This window comes from Schistocerca serialis, chromosome 4, assembly GCF_023864345.2.
Source record: "Schistocerca serialis cubense isolate TAMUIC-IGC-003099 chromosome 4, iqSchSeri2.2, whole genome shotgun sequence".
Taxonomy (NCBI): domain Eukaryota; kingdom Metazoa; phylum Arthropoda; class Insecta; order Orthoptera; family Acrididae; genus Schistocerca; species Schistocerca serialis.
In genome coordinates this window covers 483,063,548-483,086,268 of record NC_064641.1, presented here as the reverse complement: position 1 = coordinate 483,086,268, position 22,721 = coordinate 483,063,548, and the positions used below count along the sequence as shown (strand labels likewise).

General features: G+C 39.7%; 1 protein-coding gene across 1 annotated transcript in view; it reads left to right on the top strand.

Moving 5' to 3' along the window:
• Positions 1–14,984, top strand: part of LOC126475177 (uncharacterized) — a 44,294-nt gene extending 29,310 nt beyond the window's left edge. The window contains exons 7-9 of the mRNA XM_050102810.1: positions 4,000–4,093; positions 9,982–10,149; positions 13,158–14,984. Coding sequence (XP_049958767.1) covers positions 4,000–4,093; positions 9,982–10,149; positions 13,158–13,319 — 424 coding nt within the window. The 3' untranslated portion in view covers positions 13,320–14,984. The remainder of the gene's footprint in view (positions 1–3,999; positions 4,094–9,981; positions 10,150–13,157) is intronic.
• The last annotated feature ends 7,737 nt before the right edge of the window (positions 14,985–22,721 follow it).

The following is a 22,721-nucleotide window of genomic DNA, read 5'->3' as shown; positions in this document are numbered from 1 at the left end:
AACCAATCCCTTCTTCTTTTAGTCAAGTTGTGCCACAAACTCCTCTTCTCCCCAATTCTATTCAGTGTCTCCTCACTAGTTGCGTGACCTACCCATCTAATCTTCAGCATTCTTCTGTAGCACCACATTTCAGAAGCTTCTATTCTCTTCTTGTCTAAACTATTTATTGTCCATGTTTCACTTGCATACATGGCTACACTCCATACAAATACTTTCAGAAAAGACTTTCTAACACTTAAATCTATATTCGATGTTAACAAAATTCTCTTCTTCATAAACTCTTTCCTCACCATTGCCGGACTACATTTTATATTCTCTCTACTTTGACGATCATCAGTTATTTTGCTCCCCAAATAGCAAAACTCATCTACTTCTTTAAGTGTCTCATTTCCTAACCTAATTCCCTCAGCATCATCTGATCTAATTCGACCACATTCCATTATCCTCATTTTGCTTTTGTTGATGTTCATCTTATATCTTCCTTTCAAGACACTGTGCATTCCACTCAACTGCTCTTCCAAGACCTTTACTGCTTGCTAAGTATACTGATTGAATAACATTGTGGATAGGTTACAACCCTGTATCACTCCCTCCTCAACCACTGCTTCCCTTTTGTGCCCCTTGATTCTTGTAAATGCCTTCTGGTTTCTGTACAAATTGTAAATAGCCTTTCACTCTCTGGATTTGACCCCTACCACCTTCAGAATTTGAAAGAGAGTATTCCAGTCAGTGTCTACAAATGCTAGAAATGTAAGTTTGTCTTCCCTTAATCTATCTTCTGAGATAAGTCATAGGGTCAGTATTGCCTCATGTGTTCCAACACATCTACGGAAACCAAACTGATCTTCGCCAACATCGGCTTCTACCAGTTTTTCCATTCATCTGAAAAGACTTTGTGTTAGTATTCTGCAGCCATGACTTATTAAACCAATAGTTCAATCATTTTCACGCCTATCGACACCTACTTTCTTTGGGATTGGAATTATTATATTCTTCTTGAAGTCTGAGGGTACTTCACGATCCACACGTCTTGCTAACCAGGTGGTAGATTTTTGTTGTGGCTGGCTATCTCAAGGATATCAGCAGTTCTAATGGAATGTCGTCTACTCCCTGAACATTGTCTTGAATTAGGTGTTTCAGTGCTCTGTCAAATTCTTCATGCAGTATCATATCTCCCATTTCATATTCATCTATGTCCTCTTCCATTTCCATAATATTGCCCCCAAGTACATCACCCTTGTATTGACCCACCGTTATACTCCTTCCACCTTTCTGCCACTGAAATTCACTAATTTCCCTTTTTAAATTTTCTAACTTATCTGCCCAATTAAGGGATCTCACATGACGTCCTCCTGAGTAGTCCCCACCCGGGAATCCAAATGGGGGACTATTTTACCTCTGGAATATTTTACCCAAGATGATGCCATTATCATTTAACCATACAGTAAAGAGCTGCATGCCCTCAGGAAAAATTATGGCTGTAGTTTCCCCTTGCTTTCAGCCATTCACAGAACCATCACAGGAAGGCTGTTTGAGTTAATGTTACAAGGCCAGATCAGTCAATCATCCAGACCGTTGCCCCTGCAACTACTGGAAAGGCTGCTGCCCCTCTTCAGGAACCACATGGTTTTTTGGCCTCTCAACAGATAACCTCTGTTGTGGTTGCACCTACAGTATGGCTATCTGTATCACTGAGGCACGCAAGCGCCCACCCCCCCCCCCTGCCCCCTCCCCCCCCCCCCCCTCCCCCCACCACAGTTCATGGGGGAAGGGGGTGGGGGCAATATGTACATGACAAGTGAAATATCCTCAGACTTCAAGAAAAATGTAATAATTCCATTTCCAAAGAAAGCAGGTGCTGACAGTCTGAATATTGCCAAATTATCAGTTTACTAAGTTATGGTCGCAAAATGCTAACATGAATTCTTAACAGAAGAATGGGAAAACTGGTAGAAGCAGACCTTGGAGAAGATCGGTTTGGATTCTGGAGAAATGTAGGAATATATGTGGCAATACTATCATAGACGATAAGTTGTGGAAAGGCAAACCTACATTAATAGCATTTGTAGACTTAGATGAAGCTTTTGACAATGTTGACTGGAATACTCTCTTTGAAATTCTGAAGATAGCAGAGTAAATTACAGGGAATGAAAGGCTATTTACAATTTGTACAGATACCAGGTGGCAGTTGTTAGAGTAGAAGGGAATAAAAGAGAAGCAGTGGTTGAGAAGGGAGTGAGACAGGGGTGTAGCTTATCCATGATGTTATCACTGAGCAAGCAGTAAAGGAAATCAAAGAAAAATTTGGACTAGGAATTAAAATTCAAGGAGAAGAAATAAAAAACTTTGAGATTTGCTGAAGCTGTAATTCTGTCATGGCTTAGACAGAAGTTGAATGGAATGGACAGTGTCTTGAAAGGAGAATATAGGATGAACATCAACAAAGCAAAATAAGGATAATGGAACATAGTTGAATTAAATCAGTGATGCTGAGAGAATTAGATTGGGAAATGGGACCGTTTAAGTAGTAGGCAAGTTCTGCTGTTTGGGTAGCAACGTAACTGATGATTGTCAAAGTAGGGAGGATATTAAATGTAGATGGGCAATGGAAACAGAATCATTTCAGAAGAAAAGAGATCTTTTATAGTCGAATATAGATTTAAGTGTTAGGAAGTCACTTCTGAAGATATTTGTCTGGAGTGTAGCCATGTATGGAAATGAGGATGATATATAGCTTAGACGAGAAGAGAATAAAAGCTTTCAAAATGTGGTGCTATTGAAGAATGCTGAAGATTAGATTGGTAGAGCATGTAACTAATGGGCGATACAGAACAGAATTGGGGAGATAAGAAATTTGTGACACAATTTAACTAAAAGAAGGGAGCGGTAACACACAGTCTGAGATATCAAGGGATCACTAATTTAGAACTGGAGGGGACTGTTGGGGTAAAAATCATAGAGAGAGACCAAGATATGAATACAGTAAGCACATTCAGAAATGATGTAGGTTGCAGTAGTTATTTGGAGCTGAAGAACCTTGCACAGGGTAGAGTAGCTTGGAGACCTGCATGAAACCAGTCTCTGGAATGAAGGCCACAACAACAACAATAACAATAATGGTTATTGATCCAAATAACTGTATATGCAATCCAACGTGTACACTCTCAGAATTTTTAATAGTAAATATCTCTTGCACCATCTGATATTGGAGTCTTGCAAGCATCTCCATGATACTCATGCACACGCTAAATGAATGTATGTCTAAATGCAAAATGTAGAATGCCAGAAGACGCTGGTACACAAGGACAGAAAATCTTTCAATGGGAGCAAAGTAACCAAACTTCTTTGAGGTTCCCTCAGTGTTTGGCTAAGTGTGTGTGTCATCCTTCTTCTTTAAGACACCCCCTCCCTATGATAACAGCACATGGTGACTGCAACAAATTCTATTCACACTGTGCAATGGACCCTAATGTATCCTTCTTCCACGTCAAAAGTGGATGCACCGTTATTGTAATGAACTATTGTGGTTCTCATACTGTAAGCTTGTGGTTTATGTAAGAAGTGTCTGACAGCTGTAATAGAGCTTGCCTTACTTCACTATTTCACTACACTCCTCTCCCGTAATATCAACTTAATAACCATTGAAAGAGTTTGCCTTGCTCAGTCTCAACATTGATCTCAGCCCTTGATTCCAGCCCTCCCAGTTCCAAACAGCCCATAAATGTCATAATAACGCACAGTGATTCACTGATGAAAGTATTTTAGGACATGTGATTCAGCTCTTTCTTGATATATCTCTTATTAAAGTTAGCAGTTTTTATGTACAAATGGGAATCTTCAGTATACCTGCTGTATACAACCCTTAATAGTGAACTAAAAGCATCATCTGCTTTACTACTTTCGTTTTGCTAATTGCCACTCAGTTATTTCTGATTTGGTACTGGTTTGAAAATAGGATGCTAATTATACAAAATAATTAATTTACCTTATTAATTATAGGTATGGATTTCTGGGTTCAATCGATGCAACAAACTTGAAACATCTTTCAGATATTTCTGAAGCCACATTACTCTTCAAAACTGTGATTGAACAGGTATGTCTGAGATTTTTGTATTCTCTTAAACGTAAATGATACACAGTTATGAAAAACAACAGTTCAACATTTCCATAAAAATGTGATGTTTATAACTGGAGAACTGTAAGTGCAGAAAGAGTGACATTCATATACAAAACACTGAGTTTTGAATAGAGATAACTAAGTGAAGTAAAATGTCTTTATAGCTGTATCTGGGAGTGAATTACTGTAAACATTTCAGTGATAGGGTTATTATTGTTAGAATAAAAAACAAATGAACGCCAACAACTACTATTGAGATATCCTTTCTGACATCACAAGCAGAAGATGATGAGATAGAAAGGGTATACAGAGGTATTGAACGGGTAATTACACTAATGACCATTAAAAGTGCCACACCACGAAGATGATGTGCTACAGACGCAGAATTTAACTGACAGGAAGAAGATGCTGTGATATGCGAATGATTAGCTTTTCAAAGCATTCATGCAAGGTTGGCGCCGGTGGCAACACATACAACATGCTGACATGAGGAAAGTTTCCAACCGATTTCTCATACACAAACAGCAGTTGACCGGCATTGCCTGATGAAACGTTGTTGTGATGCCTCGTATAAGGAGGAGAAATGCGTACCATCACATTTCCAACTTTGATAAAGGTTGGATTGTACCCTATCGCGATTGTGGTTTATCGTATTGCGACATTGCTGCTTGTGTTAGTCGAGATCCAATGACTGTTAGCAGAACATGGAATTGGTGGGTTCAGAAGTGTAATATGGAATGCCGTGCTGGATCCTAACGGCCTCGTATTACTTGCAGTCAAGATGACAGGCATCTTACCCGCATGGCTGTAATGGATCATGCAGCCACGTCTCGATCCATGAGTCAACAGATGGGGATGTCTGCAAGACAACCATCTGCACAAACAGTTTGACAACATTTGCAGCAGCATGGACTATCAGCTCGGAGACGATGGCTGCGGTTACCCTTGTCGCTGCATCACAGACAGGAGCACCTGCGACGGTGTACTCAACAATGAACCTGGGTGCACGAATGGCAAAACGTCATTTTTTCAGATGAATCCAGGTTCTGTTTACAGCATCATGATGGTCGCATCCATGTTTGGCGACATCATGGTGAACGCTCATTGGAAGCGTGTATTTGTCATCGCCATACTGGCGTATCACCCGGTGTGATGGTATGGGTTGCCATTGGTTACACATCTAGGACACCTCTTGTTTGCATTGATGGCACTTTGAACAGTGTTCATTACATTTCAGATGTGTTACAACCCGTGGCTCTACCCTTCATTCGATCCCTGCGAAACCCTACATTTCAGCATGAGCGCATGTTGCAGTTCCTGTACGGGCCTTTCTGGATACAGAAAATGTTCGACTGCTGCCCTGGCCAGCATATTCTCCAGATCTCTCACCAACTGAAAATGTCTGGTCAATGGTGGTTGAGCAATTGGTTCGTCACAATACGCCAGTCACTACTCCTGATTAACTGTGGTATTGTGTTGAAGCTGCATGGGCATCTGTACCTGTACACGCCTTCCAAGCTCTGTTTGACTCAATTCCCAGGCATATCAAGGCAGTTATTACAGCCAAAGATAGTTGTTCGGGTACTGATTTCTCAGGATCTGTGCACTCAAATTTCGTGAAAATGTAATCGTTCTAATATAACATATTTGTCCAATGAATACCTGTTTATCATCTGCATTTCTTCTTGGTGTAGCAATTTTAATGGCCAGTAGTGTAAAAAGGCAGATGAAAATTTAATGATCATGGGGGACTGGAATGCTGTAGTAGGGAAAGTAACAGAAGGCAGCATTACTGGGGGATATAGGCTTGGAAACGAGATTAACAACAAACTCGGCATCAAAACTGCAAACCATACCATAGACGATCACAAGCTATCCTGCTATCTGAGAAGTAAAATATTGCATGACAGGTCAAGCAAGGAGGCTATAAGAAGAGACTAACACAGGCAAAGATAACATTCCTCATTAAAAGATGCCCACCTAATCGCAAACATAGGCATTCATTTGAAAAAAAAAAAAAAAAAAAAAAAAAATTATGGGGACGTATATCTGCAGTACAGTGTGGTATGTAAGTGATTCATGTGTTGATGGAAAACTGGAAAAGAAGAGAATCAAAGTGTTTCAGATTTCGTGTACAGAAGGATTCTGCAAATTAAATCAACTCATAAGATAAGAAATGAGGAGGTTCTTCACAGAATCAACAAGGAAAGCTGTAACAGAAAACACTAACATCTGACATTAAAAACACCTGGGTGTGAGTTCCATGGTACTACAGGGATCTGCAGAGGGCAAAAAATATAGGGAAAGACAGATAGTAGAATATGTAGAGCAAATAACTGAGCACATTGGATGTCGGTGCTACTTTTAGATGAAGAGTTTGGCACACGATAGGAAACCATGGCAGGCTACATCAAACCAGTCAGAAGACTGATGACAGAAAATATATGGTCTTACTGAAAGATAAACTGATTCCATTGAGAAATAAACTTATAGAAACTGGAAGGTACATACATCAGAACCAGGACACTCATTCTGGGGAATTTCGCATGAAATAAAACAAGTGTGAAGTGACTCATGTGTTTAGACAAGCAGAGAATGCTGTGATCCATATCTCATCCATCAGCTTACACATACATTACATTGTAGTCATCAGTCCCTATCCTCTGAAAGCTCAGCTCATAACGATAAAGTAATAGGCAAGAAACAGCAACATTTCAAGCATCAGAAATCTGGTTACCATGACAAACTAACACAACAGGTCAAATAAACAGAGCTATAAGTAGGACTTCATTGAGTCTAATCACTATCACTGCATACGTGCTTTGCAATACTATGAAGTGCATGGTAGAGGATACTTTTATATTGTGTCATATATTAAGGTTTCTCCCCATTCTTAAGAAAGGAGTATGGGAAGAATGATATCTTCTGAAGATAACTACACATCACAGCAATGACTGCTTGTGCAAAGTCCACATTTTTACCATCTTTTTAGGTGGACACCTCAGAATAAAAGTGAAGAAAGTGTAATTAATAAATACATTGAATGTCTAGTAAACTGAGGATATAGAAGGGATAATTTTTATACAGAGAAAGGATTAAAGCTGGTGAAATATTTCTTTCCTGTTGTTAATTGATGGCAGTTTCTTAATTTAGTAATTATTATCCTTCTGTCTTTGTTGATTGATACACCTCTTTAAAATTTAGTGTCAAATTAATTAAGTAACATTCCATAATTTACACAAAAATGTACAAGCAATGAAACGTGCTTCTTCATCTGTTACAAACATGGGTAGGAGATTTTTTCATCATACTGCCAGGTGTACAATTTTGTTCAAAAATTTAATTTTTTCTCTTATGTAATTGATTTTGTCACTTCTTTATTTTAAAAGGGCCTGGTATTATACATTTCAGTACTATATAACCAACGACTAATTGCTTTCTACTACACAGACAAGCAGTATTGAAGATATAAGAGTGTAAATCATATTTCAAAAGATATAGTTATGAAAATGTATGTCAATGAACTGTGTTCTCTCCAGTCATCAGCAATAAAAACACCTCCAAGTTTAAGACAGATATCTGACTATTTTTGTATACGAACTAGAAAAAAATATTTCCTAAAGCAAGTACTTCAGTGTATGTTCCAGCTGACTGTCAAAAATCCATGTTAAATATATTCAAGCAATTGAAACTTGAGCTTCTTTTAGCATATTGAAAGATCAAATAACTTACTGGATCATTACCCAGCTGCAGTCCCATAAGTTATTTGAACAGTGAAGCAGCAGTTCAATTTTTCATCAGAAGAGGGTCAAATACACTCCTGGAAATGGAAAAAAGAACACATTGACACCGGTGTGTCAGACCCACCATACTTGCTCCGGACACTGCGAGAGGGCTGTACAAGCAATGATCACACGCACGGCACAGCGGACACACCAGGAACCGCGGTGTTGGCCGTCGAATGGCGCTAGCTGTGCAGCATTTGTGCACCGCCGCCGTCAGTGTCAGCCAGTTTGCCGTGGCATACGGAGCTCCATCGCAGTCTTTAACACTGGTAGCATGCCGCGACAGCGTGGACGTGAACCGTATGTGCAGTTGGCGGACTTTGAGGGAGGGCGTATAGTGGGCATGCGGGAGGCCGGGTGGACGTACCGCCGAATTGCTCAACACGTGGGGCGTGAGGTCTCCACAGTACATCGATGTTGTCGCCAGTGGTCGGCAGAAGGTGCACGTGCCCGTCGACCTGGGACCGCACCGCAGCGATGCACGGATGCACGCCAAGACCGTAGGATCCTACGCAGTGCCGTAGGGGACCGCACCGCCACTTCCCAGCAAATTAGGGACACTGTTGCTCCTGGGGTATCGGCGAGGACCATTCGCAACTGTCTCCATGAAGCTGGGCTACGGTCCCGCACACCGTTAGGCCGTCTTCCGCTCACGCCCCAACATCGGGCAGCCCGCCTCCAGTGGTGTCGCGACAGGCGTGAATGGAGGGACGAATGGAGACGTGTCGTCTTCAGCGATGAGAGTCGCTTCTGCCTTGGTGCCAATGATGGTTGTATGCGTGTTTGGCGCCGTGCAGGTGAGTGCCACAATCAGGACTGCATACGACCGAGGCACACAGGGCCAACACCCGGCATCATGGTGTGGGGAGCGATCTCCTACACTGGCCGTACACCACTGGTGATCATCGAGGGGACACTGAATAGTGCACGGTACATCCAAACCGCCATCGAACCCATCATTCTACCATTCCTAGACCGGCAAGGGAACTTGCTGTTCCAACAGGACAATGCACGTCCGCATGTATCCCGTGCCACCCAACGTGCTCTAGAAGGTGTAAGTCAACTACCCTGGCCAGCAAGATCTCCGGATCTGTCCCCCATTGAGCATGTTTGGGACTGGATGAAGCGTCGTCTCACGCGGTCTGCACGTCCAGCACGAACGCTGGTCCAACTGAGGCGCCAGGTGGAAATGGCATGGCAAGCCGTTCCACAGGACTACATCCAGCATCTCTACGATCGTCTCCATGGGAGAATAGCAGCCTGCATTGCTGCGAAAGGTGGATATACACTGTACTAGTGCCGACATTGTGCATGCTCTGTTGCCTGTGTCTATGTGCCTGTGGTTCTGTCAGTGTGATCATGTGATGTATCTGACCCCAGGAATGTGTCAATAAAGTATCCCCTTCCTGGGACAATGAATTCACGGTGTTCTTATTTCAATTTCCAGGAGTGTACAACGAAAGGAATGAAAATTACCATTTCTGTGAAATGAAACATGCCAGCCTTCAAGTCCAACATTTGACAAATAACAATTAACAGTAAAGTTAATTGTGTAGCATTTGATGATCGGAAACTATGTATCACAGCCTCTTCTACTTTATAGGTCAAGTGTGATGTGATACAACTAACATAAGCTAAAGTTAAAACTACCTGGAATTAATATAGGCAGCTTGCAAAGAAATCCAGTGATTGTAAGAGATTACCTGCATCTGCTTTAACTTGACAATCAAATACCAATAATTTTTATATTTTGAAGTAGAAGACCACTTACAACATCACTTGTCAATAAATACAATTATCAGAGGCAGAGAGCTATTTTCACTTTACTTGTGTAATAGAAAATAACAATGAGCAAGGAAGACAGACAAAAAAAACTATCAGTTCATCACTACAGGACTGCTCTTATCATTAACACTGATTCCAGAGAGAACAGAATTTGTCAAAAAGATGAAATCAGAATAGTCTTAGTGTTTTTCAAGAAGGAGTAGCACTGTGTAGCCTGGATGCTATTGACAAATGCATGTCACTTTTGTGTTGATTTATTTGTAACCCTATTTTAGTCATTTATTTATTGTCAAGGGAGGAATACAGCCTGGTGGCCTCAATATTGGAGTTTCTCTGGCCCGTGAATCAACTGAAACCAAAGACCTCTTCATAGCATATGTTCAACAAATAGACAGATTGGCAAGAGGTTTACGAAATGCTGTGAAAATAGTTGAAGATGGCTTGTTTAACAAGAATTTGCAGGTAAAGCACATTTTCCTACTGCTATTTTCTTAAAATTAATGCCATTATTTATGATAACTTATAGCAATATATAAAATTACAAACAGAACATGTAGCTTTTAGAAATTGTAATACTAAATGCCAAAACTCAGTTATTTGCCAAATTTCCTTATTTAGAACTTGCTGTGTGAAAGTGTTGACAAATTAAAACACAACATAAAATCATTTTTCCTTCTAATAATATAGCATATACTCCACAGAACATGGAAGAATCATATCACAGTCACTACTCCTTAACAAATTGTTGAAAACCTTGATTAATGAAAGTATAACTACAAGAAATTCATGTGGTAACATATTCTCTGAGAAAATATTTTATTCTTAGAAATAAGTTGACAATTTCTACATCATATTGAAATGTCACAAGTATGATTATCCCCTACAAAAGAACCTTCTGCTATACACCAAACTTGCACAATATACTTGGACTCTGAAATCTCTAATTTTTCTCCTTATATCCATGGCTTCAATATGAAATCATGGATTGCTACTTCTATATGGACTTTTCATTGGCAGGTGGAACACTGAGTAAAGGCTGCTGATATTATTTAGCTATCAGACTAAGTCCCTTGTCAGACATAGACAAAACAAACACACATTCACAGAATCATAAATCACACACACACGGCCACTTTCATCTCCAGCTGCTAAGGCTCAGTGATGACCTTGACTGCAGCTGCATCTGAGCTGGGGTGGATAGGGGTAGATGTAGGAGGCATGAGGAAGGAGGAGGAGGGAAGAGGATGAGACACATGGAGGACAGGGACTATGACACCTCATGAATGATGGTGGTTGAGTTTAGTCTTGTTCTGCACACTTACATCACGCATACTCCAACAGCCAATAAACATTCAATAGTATTCTGAGCACTCTGCTCTGAACGCTGTAGCCAATGCAAGCATTAAATGCGACTATAGCAAGTTGTTTAGTGAATTTCTATTTCATTTGTTGCGTGTTGTTATCGCCAATGGTGGAGGTAAGTGATAAATTCTGCATAAGCAAGTAAGGGACATCATTTGCAGGATATACACTTCATTCAAGTGGAAAGCATGCACACACGCATACTGCAACTGTCACTTGGAATCATCAATAATGCCATCCCCATCTGTGCCTTGACATGTGCAAACTGCTATCATTACTGGATCAGACTATAGTGACATTTGAGGATGGGGAGATAAGGGAATCATGAATATGTTCCCACATGGCCATTTCAGATAAACCAGTCTTGGTGTGAAGAATCCACATGGAACAGGAATCCACATGGAACAGGCTGTGAAGTAGTCATTAAAGTCAAGCACAACTTAGCCACAATTTAGTGGTGGCTAGTCATGTTGACAGACAGCTTGTTAGTGATCATGCCAACATTGAATGACCCACAGTAGTTGCACTCAGTGACTGGACATGCAGCCCAAAATTATGTGTTTGCATTCAATGACTGCTTCACAGCCTGAACCATTTCAATTCCTCTGACTAACATCAGTTTTTTTTATATGTGCAGGTGGGAACTCTACTTGCAATGTATCCTTCATTCCCATATCTCTTTTGGTCTCAAACTTCCCCAGTCCCTGACCTCCACCTGCCTCATCTGCTTCCCTGCTAGGGTCCTGCACACATCTTTATCCCTCCAGTACAGCTGCAGAGTCCTTTCCCATTTTATACTTCTCAGCTCTCCTCTCCTCTTTGCTCCCACCTCCCCCCTCTAAGCACACTGATGTTGCACAGTGCAGTTCACTATCCTGTCCCCAACCCTCCTCCCATCTCGCTGCACACTCCACAGATAGCACTAGCATCTTTCCCCAGCTCTATTCCACTAACCCCCCCCCTCCCTCCCCCCTCTGCCTCATGCATCTTCTGTACCCCCATTACCACCCTAGCTGGGACTGCTGCTCACCTCAAACACAGTCACAGATGGGCTTTAGCATCTGGGATGACAATGTTTGTGTGTGTTTAATCTTCATCTGACAAAGAACTGACTACAGTAGCTAAATAATATTGGAAATGTTTATTCAATGTGCCTTCCTGTCACTCAAAGCCTCCTCTATGTGGTGAATAGCAAACTGTCTTTTTCAGTATTATGAGATGGAAAGTTGCTTCTCATCATATAGCTTAACATGACAGCAGTGACATCCATAACTGATTCACAATACATGTCATCTTCCAGCCTCTTGGCTCCAGAAGTGGGAAATGGCTGCTTGCTCTTACAAGCAAGCTGTTCTTAATTTATATTAGGCTCTTGATTTGTCCGCTTTTCCCCAGAATACCCCTGGCAGAATACCCTACTGTTTTCTGTCTGCTTTCTCACTAAGAATAAATTTTTAAAAGTTTAATTATAGACATTCTACTTTGTCATAACATTTTTGTTAGTTTGTCCTGCTGCAGTTCTTTCTTATTTGTTAGCTCTTATTTGTTAGCTCACATCTTTGTCACAAATATTTTCATTGAAACGATGCCTAGGAAATGATATAGTGTAGCTCTTTCTGAAGTTCAGTGGAGTATTCAATAATTTGTTCATTTTTGCTCATAAACTGAATGATCACTAGTCAGTATGACAAACATGTCATTCCTAGGCTGCAATAGCCTTTGATGCTGGTAGCAATTGAATGATACCAATTTCTGTGTTTGTTGTTTGGTTTAACACTTCAGAATTGACACTTGAAAGCAGTTCAAGCTTTATAGATTGAAATGTAAGAAATGCCACAATTCACATGCAGTGAAAATCTTCCAGCAATAAGAGTGGCAAATATTTTCGATCTTTAAATAGTATGTGCATGTGATTGCCAAAAGTTTTTCTAACACAGCATTAATCAAGTACATTTAGGAACATTTCATGTGTTTTAGAATCACAATAACCGAAAAGTTGATATTGTTTTAATTTTATATGATATTTTCACAAAGAAACAATCCTTTAGTTACAAAGTTAATTTACGTAGCTGCTTAATCGCACTTATTAAAATTTATTTAATTTACAGCAAAGATACCTGAGTTTTCATACGGGATTTGGGAGTCGCATAGCAAGTGGTGAAGCTACTCTTGAAGACTGTGAAGATCAGGCTCGGAAAACTCATGGTGAAACAGTGTTTACATCTGGAAGGACAGAGCACTGGGAAGCTGTTTTCAATAGATACGTGTAGTTTCATATAGCAGTTATGATGTTAGCAATATAGATTTATAAAATCACAAGCTTGTTTCTTCTTTTTACTAGTTCTCTATCTTGATGTTTAAGAAAACTTAGCTAAATAAAATTAAATCAGTAAAAATTAACTTTGTGGCTCACTAACATACATCATACAGATGTTACTGGAATGTCAGCTACAGGACAATTTATAAATCTTAGTCTCATGAAAACAAATGTGCAGTTGCTGTCACTTTTTGAAAACAAAAACAAAATAACACACTGACAATGTCACGAAATAGTAGAATACAATACCTTGTGTACAAAAGGCTCAAAGTAACTTAGTGATTGATAGTGGAAGTATAGTGGACTGGAGCTAGGAAGTACATTTCCACACAGTGTAGAGTACAGTGATGCTGTTCTTTTTTTTATTTTACTTTTTTTCAGGGCCATATACCAGGTGTTCAGAAATTTCTGTTACAAACTTCTAGACCTTGTAGAAGGGAGTGAGTACATAATATTTTCAATAGGAACCCATGTCCAGAAACGTTATCCAACAATGCTGCAGAGCCTCGAGGTTAAAGACGCCAATGCCTGTAAACGCACGTATGTACTGGGTGAATCCGTGATGATATTACAAACTTCCTAGGATGATGGAGGAGGACAAATGCATCAATTTGAGAAATGGGTCACTGTACTGGAAATGAACAAGTCAAAAGTTATAAGCGAAAACGATTCTGACACCTCTGACAGTGGAGTAGATGTACCGGTACTGTTGTTGCTAAGGTTGTAGGGTGGCAGCTTTCAGAGTTGGTAGTATGGACCAAAACAAGGAAAAAAATGTCCAGTAAAAATGGGCTCTAAAATGCATACCTTGAGAGTTATGACAACTTGTTGACTAAAGGAGATGTGTTTCACAGTAGCAAAGATGAACAAGTGTTCATAGCTCCTCTGGTATACATTTCGGAACCGATATTTATTGGAAATTTTTCCTCTGAAAGTTGCCTACCCTACAGTCTTTGCAACAACAGTACTGGTACATCTCTTCCACTGTCAGATGTATCACAATGGTTTTTGTATATAACTTTCAACTCATTCATTTCCAGTGCAAGGACTCTTGCCTCAAATTGATAATTTTATCCTTCTCCATCATCTTACATCGTTTGTGACGTCATCACAGAATAACCCAGTATATACATACATCTACAGGTGCTGGAACTATAACTTGGATGCTCTGTAGCATCGATGGATGATGTTTCCAGACATGGGTTCCTATTCAAAATGTGCTGTACTCACTGCTCACTACAAGTCCTAGAAGTATGTAATGGTAATTTCTGAACAACCTGTATAACCTTGAAGAAGAGGTAACATATTAGTATGTAAGATTAAAGGAAGTTGTAATTGGTTATGGACTGCCATCACAATTTTGCTTACTTAAGTATCAATCACAAAGTTAATTTAAATGAACAATAGTGATCATATGAAAAATTGTAGCATAACATGAATTACACAGTGCCTGTCATCAATAATAGATAGCAAATGAAATATCAATTGCAAATGTGCAATTTGCATCAAACATGTGGAGCAATGGGAGTTCTTTACTTCTGTCTAATTTTTGTGTAGAATACAGTTGTATCAAACAACACGATTTATGGAAATACATATATTTAGAATTTTCACATCACTGAAGTGTTCTTATTTGAAACTTGTGGGTGTGTCTTCAATAGCAAATCTTTTCTCTTTAATACTTCCATAGTAATTTTCATAACTGTTATCAATATTGCTCAGTTTGCACCAACATGTATACAATTTTCATTACATTAATAATGGAAAAAGTCATGAGATTATGCACTCTTTATTTTTTTCTATGCTTGCTACACAGTGAAATATCTCTTATAAACACTACAAGAAAATGAGGTAGTCCTAATTTTTTAGCATAATAAATTATGGCAGTGTTGGTAAGTGCTTTTGTAGGAAGACTATTCAAGAAGCTGCTTTTCCACTTCACTCCTGTTGTAATTGTAAGAGACAAACCAAACCTGCTTTCTTCTGAAAAAATGAAATTAATAATATTCATATGGCATTGCTGGCTGGGAGTCTCCATCCGGGGAAGTTCGGCCACCAAGTGCAAGTCTTATTTCAGTCGATGCCACATTGGGCAACTCACATGCCGGTGATGAGGATGAAATGATGATGAGGACAGGCAGAGAAATGATGATGAGGACAAGCAGAGAAAATCTCCAACCTGTCTGGGAATCGAATCCCGGCCCACTGCATGGGAGGCAAGCATGTCACCAGTCAGCTAAGCAGATGAACTTCCTTCTGAAAGGTCCCACATACAGACCTTGTCCATCACAAAGTGCCACTGACCGAGTTACTTCATTCTGACACTGCCTTTCATCTAACTCATTATGAGCCATTTTGGCATCATTAACAGTTTTTCTAACTCATGGCTGATGCTCCAGCTAAACCTTCCAGTGCCAATAAAGCACAACATATTAGAATGAAAGGTAACATTTAACTGAGTTTGGGGATGGGATATTATGCACTGACTGTTGAGCCGGTTTTTTCCTACTGTAGTCTTGTAGCAACCTGTGAGGCAATTGTTGGAGCTACTTTCACTGTTGCTGTAAGTGTATATCCTGGCTTAATCTACTGAAGACTCTTTTGAACTTTTGTAATTACTTATTTAGCTCACTTGTGATAGTCTTCTTATTTTTCTTCATACAAGGGAAACTCCCCATCACACACCCCTGAGATTTAATGGTAAGATGTCCCAGTGGGTAGTCCATCAAAAACTGAACACAGATCAAGCTTGAAAATAGGAAGAAGCTAAGCTCAAACATAATGAGGTATCTTGAACAGAATGAATTTCTCAGTGCCAACCAGAATGGATTTCAAAAACATTGATCATGTGCACCTCAAACTTGCACTTTTCTCACATGACAACTGAAAGCTTTGGATCAAGGCAGTCAAGTAGGTGCAGTATTCCTTGATTACCTCAACACATTTGACTCAGTACCACACCTATGTTTATTGTCAAATGTATGATCATAAGGGGTATCAAATGAAATTTACGACTGGATTGAAGATATTTTGTTAGGGAGGACACAGCATGTTATCTTTGATGGAGAGTTATTGTCAGATGTAGAAGTAACTTAGGGTGTGCCCCAGAGAAGGGTGTTGGGATCCTTGCTTTTCATATTGTGTATTAATGACCTTGCAGACAATATTATTAGTACAATCAGGCTTTATGCAGATGATGCAGTTATCTATAATGAAGTACTATCTGAAAGAAGCATCATAAATATTCAGTCAGATCTTGATGAGATTCCAATGTGGTGCAGAGATTGGCAACTTGATCTAAATGTTCAGAAATTTAAAATTTTGCATTTCACAAAACAAAAAAAGTAGTATCCCATGACTATAAATCAATGAGTCACTGTTGGAATTGACCAACTCATACAAATACCTGGCTGTAACACTTTGTAGGTATATGGACTGGACTGATCACATAGGTTCAGTCATGGGTAAAGCAGGTGGAAGATTTTGGTTTATTGGTAGTATACAGGGGAAGTACAATCAGTCTGCAATGGAGACTGCTTACAAATCGCTGGTGTTACTGGTTCTAGGATGTTGGGACCCATACCAGATAGCACGAACAGGAGATATTGGATGTATATAGAGAAGGGCAGCATGAATGGTCCTAGGTTTGTTTAACACGTGGGAGACTGTCACAGAGATACTGAATGAACTGAACTGGAAGACTCTTGAAGATAGACATAAACCATTCCAAGAAAGTCTATTAACAAAGTCTCAAGAACCAACTTCAAATGATTACCCTAGGAATATACTACAATCCCCTATGTATCGCTCACTTAGGGAGCATGGGGGTACATGAAAGAAACCTCCACGAAGATTGCAATAAGAGAAGAACAAGAAATGAGTAGCAATCGGGTGTACCCTGGGCAATGTTAGGATATGCTAGGAAGCACACTGACAGCAGATCCTTTCATAACCTGTCTCCATTCAAATGGACTGCATTCCGACCAGTCTTTCTCAAGACCATTTGTTTTTATTTCCATAAACACTGAGGGATTCTCCCAAGAGAAAGAAGTTTTAGTAGCAAATTTATGTCAAAAATACACTTGTGATATTCTGTTAGTCCAGGAAACATACAGGGGAAGTACTAAAATCCATCAGTGCCATCTTTGTCAGACCTAACATGAATATCACATCAGCCTCACTGACTGAAGACAACAACATCGAGCTCCTCACAGTGCGAACTCCATTCTTATGTGTAACATCGGTCTACAAAATACCCGATGCCAATTTCAGCTTTAAAACACCAGCCAACTTCAACAATCAGGACGTGGGCTTTGTCATAGGCGATTTCAATTGCGGAAGCACATCATGGGGATACCTAGATACCAACACAAACACAATGAATCTAGAAACATGGGCTGAGGCTCATGACCTACATCTGATCCGTGATCCAAAGCTCCTACCTTCTTTTAACAGTGGCAAATGGAAAAAAGGCTACAATCCAGACAACATCTTTGTTTCTTCAAAGGTAGCTGTACAATGTATGAAGACTATAGGAGAGCCCATCCTCTGTACCCAACATAGACCTGTCATATGCAATTTGAATCCTGTAGTGGCACCTGAAGAGGTACCATTCAAGAGGAGGTTTAACTTCAAGAAGGCTGACTTGCAGAAGTTCAGTGAAGAGCTTGACTCAAAAGTGATAAACATTCCAGCACAACCTGAAATGTACAAAACCTTCATCAAATGCGTCCAACAAGTTTCGAGGAAAACTATTCTGAGAGGATGCAGAACTCATTATGTTCCAGGCATGTCCAGTGACGGCAAACTGTTGTTAGAAAGATACCAGACTCTCTGTGAAGAGGATCCAGTAGCAGAAGAAATAATTCAAGCTAGTGAAATATTTCTGCAAGCCATTTCAACAACTCACAAGGTCAAGTGGAGTAATCTGGTAAGAACCTCGGCATGACACAGAACAGTAGACAAGCCTGGAAACTGTTAAAAACCTGAGTGGCAACCCTGTAAAATCACAAGACAATTTTATGAGTGTGACTCCTGATAAAGTGGCAACCCAGCTCCTGCAGAATGGCAAAATAAAAGGAAGGATGCCCAAAGAAGCTCTTCAGCATGACCCAGATAACAGAGCATTATTTTCTTAGGTATCCTTTCTCCAAGGCTGAACTTGAAGCTGCCATCTCCAGTTTGAAGATGCATTAGGCTGCAGATGTCGATGACCTTAGAGTCAGATAAAGAATTTTGGCTGTAAAATTATGGAGCGGCTACTAAGCCTAATGAACACATGTTTCACCAAACTACTCATCCCCAAAATGTGGCAGAAGTCTCGAGTCATTGTAATACTTAAGCCTGAGAAGAAACCAAACAATCCAAAAATTTTTTGACCTGTCTCTCTTTTATACACATCACCCTCAAAGAGAAGTTTATCCCACAAGAAGCAGGATTTCATGCTGACAAATCATGCTGCACTCAGATCTTGAATCTAACCCAAAACATCGAGGACGGTTTTGAGAGTGGTGAGATTACTGGAGTCGCTTTTGTTGATCTGACTGCTGCATATGACACTGTGAATCATAGGAAACTGTTAAAGAAAGTGTATGACCTTACTAAGGACTACCAACTAACATCCCTTATTAGCACCTTCCTTCGGAACAAAAGATGCCAAGTTTCATTACAGGGTAAGAGGAGTAGATGGCGAATGCAATAGAATGTTCTCCCCCAAGGCAGTGTGCTTGCTTCAGCACTGTACAATATCTACCAAATGATCAACCAATACCAACAAGTACTAGGCTCATCATCTACACTGATGACACAGCAGTAGCTGCTCAGGGGTCAACCTTCAAAGAAGTAGATGGAAAACTGTCTCTAGCAATGGATGAACTCTCCAAGTACTATTATACCAACCACCTGAGGCCCTATCCCAGTAAAACTCAAGTGACTGCCTTCCACTTACAAAACAGGAAAGCATAGCAGAAGCAGGACCTCACATGGTGAGGAGAGCAACTGAAACACTGCTCAACACCAGTCTACCTAGGTGTCACACTGGAGAGGGCTCTAATGTACAGGCAGAAATGTCTAAACGTGAAACAGAAAGTCTTTGCTCACAATAGGATACTTAAGAAGCTGATTGGCAGCAGCTGGGGAGCCAACCTGCAGCTCCTAAGGACTTCTGCACTTGTGCTTTGTGTATCAGCTGCTGTGTGTAACGCTTCAGTTCTTGTTAAGCAAGTTGATATTGCGGACAATGATACTGCAAGGATCATCTCAGGATGCTTGAAGCCAATGTACCCGATTATTGGAGTAGCCCTACCCAGTATCCGGAGGGCCACTGCTTCAGACAATGAGAGAACAAAGCAGGAGAATGACCACAACATCCTCTGTATGGTCATCAGGCAGAAAGATTCCACCTTAAATCCCCCAAGAGTTTCCTTGCTGGGACTGTGCCACTGGAGGAAGCACCAAAGGCAATTTGTCTTGCAACATGGAAGAGCTCACTGCCTGTAGATGTATCACCAAAAGAAGAACTAGCTCCTGGCACAAACCTACAATACCCTGTATGGAGGCCCCTCAACCACCTAAGAGTGGGCATTCCCCGACGCAAGAACAACCTGAAGAAATGGGGAATCCTTCCAGCAAGCACAGACACCTCTTGCGACTGCAAGGATGAAGAAGATCCAAGCCACCTACTTCTATGACCCCTCCTGGACAACCCACACACAATGCATGATGTTTATGAAGGAAATGACAAAGCTATCACAGCTGACTGTACTATATTTTACCTACCCCTGAGAGCTAGGTGAGTCAGTCCCCCCCCCCCCCCCTCCCCCATGCCACTGTACATGGGTGCCTTTGGATTGAAGAATCCTTGTGCAAAATTGTTAAGGCTTTTATGGCCATTTACTAACACACCGATTGTTGGATTTTCTGTCTCGGGATCTTCAGCCGACATTTGTTTAAAGATTGTTCTGACACTACATCAATATGAGTGACTGACCTTGCTGAGGGTCCATGTCTCTATTGTTGGTGGTGGAAGATTCAATGACAAAAGCCAACAGGCAATATGTCAGTGCCACTACATTTGAAGAAGCAACTCAAGAAGCAAGTACTTCAGCTTCAAATGTGACATATTACTGATGAACTGTGAAAGGCAATATGTGAGCTTACTCATGGGGACCTATTCTCTGGCAATGTTAGCTACAGTGTATCCAGTCCTTTCAACTAAGAAAAAAAACAGATGTGATTATTAGACCTTCTCATTCATGAAGACATTCTAAAATTGAATATACATTCTAAACCTTTCCAGCAACATGCACATGAATTTCCAGCACAAGTTTTTGAAAACCTAAATAACACTGTATACTTCATATTTTTAAGTAAGGAAGAGATAAATAACAATATCAGTTTTTAGTTTTATTGTTGATGAATTTTTCTGTAACATGTAGCAGATCTTCAGTGATCTAGCCAACAATGACACAACATATCATGTTTTCCTTGGTAAACAAACATGCATTGAGAGTGTATAAAATTTTCTAGTTGTAGCCACAACAGTAATAGTAGTTTTATAACTGCATGTATGTATCCAAAACATCAAAGCTCGAGAATGAAGAGGAAGAGGAGAAAAGACTCAAATAACTCACTTTGCCAAAATTGTTTGAAATATAAAAGCAAATATTTTTTAATCATCTTCAATTTTGGAGAAGAAGCAAGCTTTATTGCATCTTGTTACAGCTTCTGTTCTGGAGGAAGGTTTTTAAAATTCAGTAGAAACTCATTTTTGGTACTAGAAGTTTTCTCTATATAAACCAGAATGGTTGTACTGAGGAATACACTGTTATTATTATTCCTCATTAATTGTGTCACTTTTATCATAATACATAATGCTACTGTACAGTTGAAATGAAAACTACCACATAACTTGTATCAGTTTCACCTATGTCATGTTGTTGTTGTTGTTGTTGTTGTGGTCTTCAGTCCAAAGACTGGTTTGATGCAGCTCTCCATACTACTCTATCCTGTGCAAGCTTTTTCATCACCAAGTACCTACTGCAACCTACATCCTCCTGAATCTGCTTACTGTATTCATCTCTTGGTCTCCCTCTATGATTTTTACCCTCCACACTGCTCTCCAGTACTAAATTGGTGGTCACTTGATTCCTTAGAACATGTCCTACCAACTGATCCCTTCTTCTAGTCAAGTTGTGCCACAAATTCCTCTTCTCCCCAATTCTATTCAGTACCTCTAGTTACATGATCTACCCATCTAATCTTCAGCATTCTTCTGTAGAACCACATTTCGAAAGCTTCTATTCTCTTCTTGTCTAAACTATTTATCATCCATGTTTCACTTCCATACAGGGCTACACTCCATACAAATACTTCCAGGAAAGACTTCCTGACACTTAAATCTACACTGGAAGTTAACAAATTTCTCTTCTTCAGAAACACTTTCCTTGCCACATCCAGTCTACTTCAACCATCATCAGTTATTTTGCTCCCTAAATAGCAAAACTCATCTACTACTTTAAGTGTCTCATTTCCTAAACTAATTCCTGCAACATCACTTTATTTAATTTGACTACATTCGATTATCCACATTTTGCTTTTGTCGATGTTCATTTTGTACCCTCCTATAAAGGCATTGTCCATTCTGTTCAAATGCTCTTCCAGGTCCTTTGCTGTCTCTGACACAATTACAATGTCATCAGCAAACCTCAAAGTTTTTATTTCTTCTCCATGGATTTTAATTCCTTATTTAATTTATGTCATATGGTACTATATTATAAAATATTGATTTTATATCTGAACAATGAACTTAAATAGTTATGACTTTCCATTTGCACAAATCAAAAGTTTCTCAAGATGAGTCATTTTATCCAGCTTGTAAGCTGAATTTTTGTGATATTGATAAAATGTGACACTCTAATGTTACAGATCATATCAAAGTATCACAATTTGTTCAGAAAAACACAAATAAACAATATTTCCCCAAATATTGCCATTTGCATAGTTTATTAAAAACACTTGCAATGACAAAACTCTCTGACATCCTAAAAAAGTCCACTGTTTATCATGCAAATAATTTGATACCATTATTGTTTCTACAAAACCTATTAACACAACCTTTTTATACCTACTTTTCCAATGTGCATTACTTGCATGAAATTTCCTTCATGAAGTATGAAATATGTGCTTGTTAACTGATTGATTAATCTTTTTTCAAGGGCAATTTATGTAGCTGTGATATATGGTTTTCAATATAATCTTATCAGAAACAAAATTTTGCATCCAAAAACTCTGTTTCAACTTGGTGTTAGCTGCAGTATATATTTACATAATTATTTCCATAAAACATCTTTGTTCT